The sequence below is a fragment of the Ictalurus furcatus genome, chromosome 19 (genome assembly GCF_023375685.1).
Source record: "Ictalurus furcatus strain D&B chromosome 19, Billie_1.0, whole genome shotgun sequence".
Taxonomy (NCBI): domain Eukaryota; kingdom Metazoa; phylum Chordata; class Actinopteri; order Siluriformes; family Ictaluridae; genus Ictalurus; species Ictalurus furcatus.
The window spans coordinates 490,001-503,026 of NC_071273.1; the positions used below are offsets into that span (position 1 = coordinate 490,001).

Here is a 13,026-nt window from a genome sequence, read left to right on the forward strand (position 1 = left end):
TACATCATGTGCCACATCCCAGTCCTCTGCTGGATTTCAGCCACTGTTCTAGAGAGAATGTTAGGTGAAGCAGAGAGTGGAGAGATCCCCAAAACTCTGACTCAAATGTACACACACTTCCTCATCATTCAGACAAACATCATAAGAGAAAAGTACTCAAAGAAACAGGAGAGTGATGAAGAAATGCTTCTTAAACTGGGACAGCTAGCTTTTCAGCAGCTGATGAAAGGGAACCTGATCTTCTATGAGGAAGACCTGAGAGAGTGTGGTATTGATGTGAGAGAAGCAGCAGTGTACTCAGGTGTGTGTACGCAGATCTTCAGAGAGGAGTTTGGGTTTCACCAGAGTAAAGTGTACTGCTTTGTTCATCTGAGCATTCAGGAGCACCTCGCCGTTCTGTATGTGCACCTGACATTCATGATGGAAAAGAGAAATACTCTTAGTCAGTATCAGTATTTTGAAAGGGGAATGAGAAACAATACAATCTCAGATGTACACAAGAGTGCTGTAGATCAGACTTTAAAAAGTTGGACTGGACATCTGGATCTTTTCCTTCGCTTTCTTCTGGGTCTCTCACTGAAGTCCAATCAGAATCTCTTACATGCCTTAGTAACACAGACAGGAAGTAGCTCCCAAAGCATAGAGGAAACAGTTCAGTACATTAAGAAGAAGATCAGTGATCTTCCTACAGAGAAATCCATCAATCTGTTCCACTGTCTGAATGAACTATGTGATAATTCTCTAGTGGAGGAAATCCAACAGTACCTGAAATCTGGAAAACAAAGTGAACTCTCTTCTTCACAGTGGTCTGCTCTGGTGTTTGTGTTACTGACATCAGCACAGGAGCTGGAACAATTTGACCTGAGTAATTATACCAGTACAGATAAGATAACAGAAACTGTTCTTCTGAAGGTGATGCCTGTGATTGCAGATTCCAGAAAAGCAATGTAAGTAAAGCTGAATATAACTGTTCTACTGTTACAGTGTTAGAATGAAAAAAAACAAAACATTTGGACAAATATGTACTTTGGGATGTTTTGACCTTAAGGTCAGGACCTTAAGGTCACTGTGAAGTTAATGCAAATAGATAAAAATTGCATGAACAAATGAATAAGGCAGTTGTATAAAGTTGAATAAATGCAGGTGTTGTATTGGATATCTGGTACATGTTCACACCCCCGATGCCACCAAAATTCAGAAATTAGAGCCTGTGAAAGTGTAATTTATTTACATAAACCATGTCATTGTCACACTCCCATCTAAAATCTTTTATTTTACAATCGTAATATTTGTGTTATATTTGAATTTCAATTACACAGAGACGTGGCATATAGAACCAGGTTTATTGCTGTAATGCAAAAATCTTTATTCCAAAAAAAAAACCCATTAATATTACTTCATAATAAATTTCCTGTTAATAATGACTTAGTTAAGTTTTTGTGTGAGGTGGAATTACCTTTCATATAGAACTGACTTTGAGAAGCCTAACACTCTCTTTTAGAGGTAACCTCTGTTAGAGGCAACATTTTTATTTGTATTTTTATGATATCATAATAATATAATTGCACTGTTTGTAAAGTATTTATTTATTTATTTAAATATTTTTTGGTTGTGTTGACCTCAAAAAAAAAAAAAAATTCATTCAGTAGCTCTGTAATGTACTTTTCTGGGAGAGGTCTCTCTCTCTCTCTCTCTCTCTCTCACACACACACACACACACACACACACACACACACACAAAAATAAAAAATAGACACACACACACAAAACACACACTGTTAGCCAACTAACTAACTAGCTAAATGAAACAACTTCACTACTGGTCTGGCTTTCATTTCAGTAACTAGCTGGCTAATTACAGAAAAAATAAATATCTTAGCTGTAAATATCTTAGATGAATCTAACTCTACATGACTCTGGATCTGAAGTAACTGATCTAAAATGCTTATAAAAGGACAAAGAACAAATATCTCAAAACATCTCTGATTGTGAATTACTTTTTCAGCATTTAAAGGGAAATTCCAGCATAAAACAAGAATTTAGAAAATGTGCGATGCAGTTTGCAGTACTTTATTTATGGCAAAATTGCAGTTGAATTGGTGTGATTGCAATAGTACGAAATAGTTTTGCACGGTCTTTCACAGTGATGTTTGTTGGTAAATGAGCCCTTTCAGCTGTACTCATGTTTGATGCATGTGAATCGAAGAGGGCTTTGGCTGAATAAGCATTGTGATGATGTCACATGACGCGACTTGGCCCAAATCTGTAGAAAATCTGTGGTAATTTTGAAAAATCTGAAGCTCCTCCAAATATTGCGGAGTTTTCTTGATTTTGTGTTAATTTCTACAATCGCAAAATTGCAAAATTCCTTGAGGGACTGGTAGTTGTAGAAGCCGGTGTGTATGTGTTTGGAGGAAGACTCGGGAGGCAGGTGAAATTTCAGCAGAGCTCCGGACACGTTACCAGGGCAACAGAAGGTGGTTGTGTTTACAGGCAGTTTGGAGGAATATGTCTGGTCTGAGTTGCTCCCTCTTTACAGAGGGAATTAGAATTTAACAGGTTTAGCTTGCTAGTTAACTAACTTGTCTAATTTATATTGTTTTAAATGGTAAATCGTCTGCACTTATATAGTGCTTTTTTAACCTTAGTGGTTCTACAAAGCGCTTTACACTGTGTCTCATTCACCCATTCACACACACTCACACACCAATGGTAGCAGAGCTGACATGCAAGGCGCTAACTTGCCATCGGGAGCAACTTAGGGTTCAGTGTCTTGCCCAAGGACACTTTGGCATATGGAGTCATGTGGGCCGGGAATCGAACCGCCAACCCGACAATTAGTGGACAACCCGCTCTAACACCTGAGCCACAGCTGCCCTTAAATCTATCTAGATTAGATAACTACACGAATGAGTCTCGGTATAGGTGTTCCTATTAAAGTGGCCGGTGACTGTATTTAATGTGTTTGAGGGTGGTGCTTTCTTTAAAACAACACAAAATGTATCAGATCTATAAATGTAATTCGTTTGGGTTCTGTGGGTGAAAAGTTGCTCATACTGAGCATCCTTTCCACACACTTAGTAATGTTTGACTTTACAGTATACAGTTGTGGAAGAGTAATCATTTATAATCCCACTATCCGGTGTCACACAGAAGAGGATGCAGTTCCTTTTGTGTCTGCTTCCTCTCAAGGGTTTGCGTTGTCTCAGAGAGGTTTTCTTAGCTCATTAGGGATCTAAATCTATATCTGGATTTCTGTAAAGCTGCTTTGTGACAATGTCTATATTTAACACGCACGTAAAATCTAAATGAATTGAAACATTCAGGAATTAATGGCGCCAATAGGCCAAAAATCAGTGCATACATGTGTGATTATATGTACAGTAATAAATACACATCGTAAAACAAACAGTTATTGTTGTTTCACTGTGTATGTGTGTGTGTACAGTATAAACATCAGGACCGACAACAATCCTATGATCCTATAAACATCAGGATTTAACAATCCTATGTAGCTTTACATCAGTCATGTTCTTACTGAGGGGTTGGATTTAATGGACATTTAGCTATCTATCTTTGTTCAGCTTACAAAAGAGTTTATAGCTTCTGGCTGGGCAGCACCTCGGCTTTCAGTGTAACAACGTCACTGATGTTTTAAAGATAAAACAAAACGTAATCTACATCACATAAACGACACCTATGTCTGATTGAAATTTGTTAGTTTAGCTGAATAGGACTCCCTGTCTTTTAATACTAATCCATAATATGACATGGTAAATGGTCTGCACTTATATAGTGCTTTTTTTCTTAACCTTAGTGGTTCTACAAAGCACTTTACACTGTTTCTCATTCACCCATTCAGACACACACTCACACACCAATGGCTGCAGAGCTGCCATGCAAAGCTATAGCCTGCCATCGGGTGCAACTTGGGGTTCAGCATGTGGAGACATGTAGGCCAGTAATCGAACCACCAACCGTACAATTAGTGGATAACCCGCCCTACCACCTGAGCCACAGCCGCCCATGGATAAGATTTTACCTAAAGTCAGTCTGATTTCTAAATAAAATTCGATAGTTACTTTTGGTCAGATTATAAACAAGTAGCTCTGATATGAGAATCACATCCATATGACAAATATTTTAAAGGCCTAGTTGTTATCTTAATCATTTGGTGCTCCCTATTGTCTGGTGACCCAAGGCACTCGCCCAATCCCATATATGGATAATCCGGCCTTGATATTATCTCTTCATAAGCAGGGTAGAAATATTTTTTTTTAATAATTAACTGTATATTTGCAACCAGATATCACATTAAACAGTGTATAATATAAGACTCAGTACACCACTTGGTGGAGGTCTGTTCACTCTACATCTGTTCACTCTGCCTTGTCAAACTCCAATGGTGAAAAAAGTTCGCTTGTCACAAAATAAATCACACTCGTTTGAGATAAGGCATGAGCATAATGTAGGCTAATTATGTTATCAGTCACATTCGCTAACTTGTCGCTCTTTAAATTCTTTGAACTGATCGGGAGGTCTGTCGTCGAGATGCTTTGCTAAGTTGAACGTGTTCGTTCCCTTGGTCTGTGTAGGTTTAAAACATCTTTTACAGATGTGCTTTGTGGTGTCTGTGAGCTTACCCTGACTGTCGGCCATGAAAACAAAATAATGACATATTTCGCTTTGTACATCTGCTTTGTCAACAAGCTGTGGACTTTCGACAAGAGCACTTGTATTTGCAGCCATGTCTTTCATTTTATCACCATGAAAGCTGCAGTGTATTTGAGAGGGAAAAAAGTTTGGCACGCCCAGTGTGTCTACACACACACACACACACACACACACACACACACACACACACTCTGCCCTGCTGTCGCACATCGGCACAACTCAAGAAATATGGCTCTTATTAAAACACTGTCATTCTTAAAGTACTAGTACTAATAAAATGAGGAACAGTACTGTTTTTAACAACAGGGTATTGCAATACCTTTCTAGTATCGGTATATCATGCAATATTAGAGGTCACTGTGTAACAGTAACTAAAAAAATCTTCAACCATAGTCATTTCTCTCTCTTGAGTAATCCATTTGTTTCATGACAATAATTTACTTACAAAGAAAAAATTATCCTTCTTCCCCCTCTTTTCTCCCCATTTCCCTCTTCTCCCCCTATTCCCCATTCTCCCTATTCCCCTCTTCTCAACCCATTCCCCTCTTCTCCCTATTCCCCTCTTCTCTCCCTATTCCCCATTCTCCCCATTCCCCTCTTCTCAACCCATTCCCCTCTTCTCCCCATTCCCCTCTTCTCCCCCATTGCCCTCTTCTCCCCCATTCCCCCTTTCTTCCCAATCCCCCCCCCCCATTCCACCCCAAAATCCACCATAATTGTAGTTTTTTTTTTCCAAATTGTGCATCCACCTCTAAGATATATAATCAGGAGAGGGTTACTCCAGTATTCAATCCAGGCAATCTCACTGATGTCGACACCACTGCATCATTGCTGTAAGACACGAGTAGGGATGTTCAGGGCCATGTTTGAACATTTAGTGGTCCTAAGTGAAAACTTTGTCAGAGGCCCCCACCTATGTCAATCATATTATTTCATATGCAAGAATGAATGAATACTTCATTATTTTGGATGAGGTTTGCTAAACACGTTACTAAACAATAAAATAAAAATGATTGAACAAGAGCTAAATAAACAAGGAATAAACTCTCTAAACAAGTAAATTAGAATGAATGAATGAATAAACAAACAAATAAATAGGTAAAGAAAAATTACTTTCAATTCAAGAAATTAAATAAATAACATAAAAATAAATTAATATATATTAAATACAGTAATAATTTACAATGCACTTTAACACTAAAGTTTCTGCTTCTTTGATTTTTTTTTAAGTAAACCTTAGATAACCTAATTTACACATGACCGGGTGAAATATAGTCGAGCTGAATTTAGCTTTAAAATGTACCTCCATCACTTTTAGTTGGTTCTAACACTGACAGCTCCCCAAAATATTTCCTAATAGCACATTATTATACAAAATTATTCTCGTGTCACCTGCATTGAACTCCATTTCCCAGCAGCACAACGGAGTACAAACTCATCACATGATCAGTCACATGACCCACTTCCCAGATCACCTTCACCTGATTACTAACTCAGCATTGAGAGTGCCCCTGTTACTAGTGTCGTGGCAAACAATCTTTCCAGCCTACGTCAAAAACTTCAGAGACAAAGTTTATAGATGTCAAAATGTAATTAAACTTTACTGAAACAATAAAGTGAGACAGTCTGAATTATGCAAACACACACAGCCCGTTTTATACCTTTCTCCACAGCGTACTCAGCTTAGGTGTAGTTTTACCTTTTCTCATTAAAAAAAGACCAATCTTCTTTGCCACAATTAATTATTCGTCTATATGTTATCTTAAATTTGTGGAGCATGCGCAGTTAGATGTTTTTCTTGAAACGGTTTTATGAGGACAAAGCCTCTTTTTTAAAAAAAAAAAGAAAAAAAAGGTTTCACTCAGACAGTTTGTTTTTTGTTTCTCTCTGACCAACACTCTCTTCTTATGTCTCAATGAGCTTCTGTCTATTTCTATCTCCTGTCCTAGCTGATATCTACCTCCTTTTCTGAGGCCCTATCCTAACTCATTAATTGGTATCCAGCCTCAAGGTTATTTACTTACAAAAGCAGTTTTCAGCAAATAACTAATGCCAATTATTATTATTATTATTATTATTATTATTATTACAATATTGCTGTGCAGAAAGGTGCAGGCTGAAAAACAATTATTGTACAGTAAGACAGAATTCATCTAACTCAATACGCACTGCTTCTAAATATTGATTACACATATAGATTTTACTTGTTAACTAATATTGATTTTTAGATTATGCTTAAGTAATAATTCTAAATGTTGGTTACACATATTGATTACACTTTATTAACATATCCAAATGTTAGTTACACTTATATTACACACTTCATAAATATTTTCTATAATATTTAGCCTAAGAACCTAATTCTTTTAGTTATTTTTTTCAGTTAATGATATTCAGGAAAATCGTCATCATTTAATCACATATCTAAAAGGAGCAGAACATAACGTCTGGGTTATGCATGTAACCCTGTTCCCTGAGAAGGGAACGAGACGTTGCATTAACTGAACAATGTGGGAAGTGCCCTCACGCGTGACCGATATCTGAAGCTTATGTAACACCATGCCTATTTATAGGCCTGCCATGATCAGTTGATGTGGCAATTAAGCACGTTGCGTGATGTATAAATGACACCTGTGAACCATGCCATCAGCCTCTATTATCTTATCTAACTCAATTCACAGGCATGCCACAGTATGACAAAGCTACGCAACATCTCATTCCCTTCTCAGGGAACAGGGTTACATGCATAACCTAGACATTCACTTTCAAAGGGAACTCCACATTGCGTTAGCTGAACGCTGTGGGAAAGAAAATACCCACTCCGTCATACTGAGGGTACGGCCTGTTCAAAAAGATCCTAGCCCGAGGGTCAAGGGTACAAGACACTCGAGCCCAGGCTGGAATGTATATCCAGGCTGTAAAATCGAATGAATGTGTGCGGCGTAGACCACCCCGCCATAGCACACACTGTAAGGATAAAAGCCTTTGGACAAAGCCTTGAAGGAGGCAACCCCCCCTAGTGGAATGAGCTCTTATGCCCAGAGGTGTAGCGAGACCTTGCACTTCATAAGCCATAGAGATTACTTCCACTATCCAATTAGAGAAGCGCTGCTTCAACACAGCATCACCTTTACTGTCGCTGCCAAAGCCGACCAGCAGCTGCTCTCACTTATGCCACTGGCCGCAGTGGACGTAAGTACAGAGAGCCCTTACTGGACACAGTCGGTGCAATTTCTGTTGTTCTAGTATGAGGAATGGAGGAGGGCAGAAAGCCTGCAACACTGCTGGCTAGACAGCAGATGTAGGCCCTTTAGGAATATAATCCAGCCTAGTATACAGGAAGGCCTTGGCTAATTCAGGGTTAAGTCAAGGCAGGAAGGGGCAACAGAGAGCTTGTGGATCTCCTACTCGCTTGAGAGATGTCAGGGCCAGCAGAAGAGCTACCTTTAGAGTCAGAAGCTTCTCAGAGGCTGACTCTAAGGGCTCAATTGTGGCACCTGACAGACCCTCCAGGACCACAGAAAGGTCCCAGGAATGTATGCGTGGTCTGAAGATGTGCCTCAGCCACCTGAAACCACACATAAACCTCGAAGTTAGAGGATGTTGCCCCACAGAGGCTCCATCAATAGGGGTGTGGCTGGCCAAAATGGCTGCCATGTAGACCCTGATTGTAGGAGGAGCCAACCCTGCTGAGAAATGTACTTGTAAGAACTCCAGCACTGTAGCTATTGTGCAGTTTGCTGGGTCTATAGCATTCTACCTGTTCTCTACAACCTCAGTTGTGAGACCAGAATCTATGAGCTGGTGCCCCTCAGGGGCCAGACCCACAGTTTCCGTAGTTCCAGCCGAGGGTGATAAATCAGCCCTCCGGCATGAGACAGTAGATCACTGCGGATGGGAATCTCCAAAGGAGTGCCATCTAGCAGGAATATAGTGTCTGAGAATTATATTCAAGCTGGCCATTAAGGTGCTACTAGCAGAAGACGTAGACAGTCTTGGCGAGCTCTCACAAGAACTTGTGGGAGCATGACCTTACATGGCGTGGATGGCAAAGCCGGCCCCCCAATTACCTGTGGTCAATGGAGAGAGGTAGCTCGCAAGCGCCTCCTCCACCTTCAGCATAGCTAAATAGCCATGCCATTCATTCCCCACGATGGCAGAATAATCCGACATTGCGGGGTTATAAATATGACTTATGCATGGTTTTCCTCCAGAAGTGTGATATTTTGTCCTGCACTGCGGGTTGTCCACTAATCGTAGTCCACTAATCGAAGTGTCCTTGGGCAAGACACTGTTAGTGCCTTGCATGGCAGCTCTGCTACCATTGGTGTGTGAGTGTGTGTGTGAATGGATGAATGAGATACACTGTAAAGCGTTTTGGATAACAGCGCTATATAAGTGCAGGCCATTTACAATTTACCATTCTGGAAAAAAGGGGAATTTTCTGCAGTTTAAGGGATTTATTTTCTCTGGGGAGAAAATGTTACGATTTGAGACTCAATGCGGAACAATTGCAGATGAATGTCTTTATTTACAACCAGAACTTAACAAACAGGGATCCCGGTCTAAACTGGAAAAGCTATAATCGAGGCAGTAAACATGAGACTAGGTTCAAACAGGGAACAAACAAATGGCATGAAAACACGACCGCCAGCATCCAGGTAGCTCACATATACTTGGCATCTATACATTTAATTCTCGAACAGAGGTCAAACATGAAACAAGGCCAAAACATTAAACTGGAATCGTAGCATGAAACAAGAACAGGACATGGAACCTTAACCGTATCGACATCTATACAGTCCGTTACCGCTTTACTCGTTAACACATTTAATACTGCTCGAAGTGGCAGCAACACGAGGAGCTTAAGTAAAACACATAATCAAACCTGAACGTAAACAGCTGAAACAATTAATACACACCCTCGAAAACCAACCAATGACTAAACAAGGAGGAGACAGAACAGAAACCAAAACAACCGCACATGTCCATTGTAAACAATGTCCCCATAGTTCCGCATGGTTCGTGCATGCGCACGCCCTCTGGCTCTCTGTGTACATCGCGCGCCGGAGCGCCATCTGCAGGGGAGATCGTGACAGAAAAAAGCTCATCCAGCCTTAGGAATCACTTCAAGAAGCTCTTTATATGCTGCTCTCAGTTTTTAGCAAATCCATCTGAAAGGAATAGTTTTTTTATTTTATTTTATTATTTGTGTGTGTGTGTGTGTGTGTGTGTGTGTGTGTTTTTTTTTTTTTTGCTGGCTTTCCATAGCAGAAGGAGGATTCGCTATGCGAGCTCCAAAATCTAGAGGAAGACAGAGCAAGAGATCGAGCAGTGCTTGTCTCCGGCTCCTCTACCAGATACATACGAGATCCCCTGGAGCTGAGACAGCTGGCTGCCTCGGCAGTGGACGGCCCTCCGAGAGGCTCTGAAACCCACGAGTAACAAGCGGAGCTGCCTAATTGTAAGGCGTTCACAATGCGCACACTCAGATCTCTCGAGGGATTCCGTGGCATGCTCCATCCTAGACATTTCACACAGAAAGTGTGTCCATCCTCCCCGTGATGAAACGGGAGCAAGGCATAACACACTTTCTGAATTCTCTCAGTCATACTCTTCTCCCTTTTTTTAAAGGGACAGAAAAGAAAAGAGATTTTTTTTTTTGGAAAAGATAGTGAGGAAATGGAGTTTTTTTTTTTGCAAGAGTTACACAAACGACCGACATGCCATCTTGCTGAAGATAATAAGGCTGACGGCGCGGTTCACAGGTTGTTTATATATCAAAAGTAACTGAGTGATTTCACTCTGCTTTTTAGATGTTCAGACGTGATTATCACCTGCCGCCTGCTCCACAATAAACTGTACAGTTTGAGTTCTATTCATTGTCAGGGACAGGACTGTATCCTGTTTCACACCTGTACCACCACAGACTCTTGTGTTTCACTGTGAATTTGTGTTGGAAGTAATTTTTTAAGCGTTTCTGTAACCACGGCAACTGTGATGTTAACATGCAAGCTCACATAGCACATGTACATTCTCTGCCTGCTATTTCTTGTGAAATTGGTTTCATTTTATTCATCATTATGTTTTTCTCACCACTGTGAAGTGTATGTATGAAACGATGTGTACGAGAATAGACAAATCACATCCTGTATTAACTCAGTAAGGGACATATTTTTCAATACGAGACAATCCCATATTATACGGGATGTTTTGGATCTCAATTTCACATGGACAATTTTGCTGTGGTTACTGGGACTACGGTTGCTGCTATGGCCATAAGACTGCAATTACTACAAATAGTTTTGCACTCAAGTCTCCTTTAATGAACAGTGGATAAGTTCAACAAAACAGACTTCATATAAAAACCATTATGAACTTTCTTTTACTTTCACACTATCCGTTGTTACCCAGATGTGGATGGGTTCCCTTCTGAGTCTGGTTCCTCTCAAGGTTTCTTCTTCATATCATCTTATGGAGTTTTTCCTTGCCATCGTCGCCACCAGCTTGCTCAATAGGGATAAATTCACACAAAATCTGTATACTGTGTTTATATGTTTCTGTAAAGCTGCATTGAGACAATGTCCATTGGTTAAAGTGCTATACAAATAAAATTTAATTGAAACTGAATTTAATTGAATTGAGATTTTGGCTGGAGTGTCACTTTAAGCATATTGTCTAACTGGAGTTTGTACTTTTAGCATTTGTGAAAATGAGAAGGTTCAGTGAACGCTTTGAGGACTTGTTTGATAATTTGCACTAGTGTTACTTCATTATGTATTCTTTTATTTCCTTCAGTATCAAGTGTGATTCATTTGGAGAGAGAAGTTGGTCAGCTCTGGTCTCAGTGCTCAGCTCAGAAACTTCCAATCTGAGAGAACTGCATCTGACTGTGAAAACACTGGATCTGACTGGGAATGAACTAGGAGACTCAGGAGTGAAGAGTCTCTGTGCTGTACTGGAGAATCCGCACTGTAAATTCGAGAAACTGAGGTAAGATCATGTCTCTGAGAGTCACAATAACGTTCTAAAATCAGCAGTCTTATTCAGTGTTGTTTTTCACCTGAAATGTTCTGTAACTGTACAACATGCAGAACAAATAGATTAGTTTTTAAGTAATAATGATTTATCTCCAGAATCATAAAATAAATAAATGTAAATAAATAAAGAACTAAATAAATCTATTTATAATTAGACACATGTGCGTTAACAATAGAGATAAACAGAGAAAAGTTCTACAAAACCTGACTGATTACTTTTAAAGCCAGCAATCCTTCTGCAGCTCTAATACATGTAACCCACTGAACAGGAGCAGGCTAATAACTGGCCACAGATTGTAGTGATGTCACAGCTCAGTCAGATCAGAACTCAATTTCCCAAGATACAACACTCACTTCTCATGCACGCATGTGCTCACCATCCCCGGAGTTCTGATCAGACACACCTGGCACCAATCACACACACACACTCTCACCGCTAGTACTTAGGGATGTCATACACCTAGACTCAATGTGAAGTATACGTTCAGTCAACTCGTTTCTCTGCATTACCAAGCCGTTCTAATTAGTTTGTCTTCTCGTGATCCTCGACCATGTTTCCGGTTTCGACTACGCTCTCTGCCTGACCCCGTTTGTGTTGTTCATCCGATCGCTTGACCTTTGCCTGTCTCACGACTACGTTTCTTGTACTTCCCGATACCACGCTCTACACCTGCCGCCCGCTCCTGCTTCCGTGCCGATTCGAGGTTCGTGACAGAATACTTCGCCATCCAATGGAAGCAGCGGGAGATCCCCGTTGGCCGCAAGCCATCGAGGGACATGGCCGGATGATTAGTGACCATGATCACCATCTCGCAAGCCTGACTGAGCAGGTAGCTCGGCTAAACCAAACCGCGCAGCTTTCTATGGCACCGACCACACGCTTACCTCCCACTCCAGCGCCAGAGAAGTACGACGGAGATCCGGCACGCTGCCGAGGTTTTTTACACCAGTGCTCCCTGTTTTTCTCAACGTACCCAGACATGACGGAGAATCGGAAAATAATCCACTTCATGGAACTCTTAACCGGGAGAGCTCTCCTCTGGGCCACCGTGGAATGGGAACAGGAAGGGAACGTCATCAGCACATATGATCAGCTGACATCACGTTTCCGCACTGTATTCGATCATTCTCCAGACAACTGGGAGACTGGGGAGGAATTATTATCCTTGATGCAGGGATCACATTGTGTGGCGGATTACGCTCTCGAATTTCGTACTGTGGCCGCTAGGAGTGGATGGAATCGACCCGCTCTAAAGACTATGTTTTGCCGGGGATTAAATGCCGACATCGTAACGGAGCTGGCGTGTCGCGA

The 13,026-nt window shown here is 40.8% G+C and overlaps 1 protein-coding gene across 1 annotated transcript in view; it reads left to right on the forward strand.

Annotated features, from left to right (window-relative positions):
• Positions 1-13,026, forward strand: part of LOC128623058 (NLR family CARD domain-containing protein 3-like) — a 37,987-nt gene that overhangs the window by 930 nt on the left and 24,031 nt on the right. Inside the window, exons 1-2 of the mRNA XM_053649922.1 lie at positions 1-947; positions 11,473-11,667. The exon at positions 1-947 is cut by the window's left edge and continues 930 nt beyond it. Of these exons, the coding sequence (XP_053505897.1) occupies positions 1-947; positions 11,473-11,667 (1,142 nt within the window). The remainder of the gene's footprint in view (positions 948-11,472; positions 11,668-13,026) is intronic.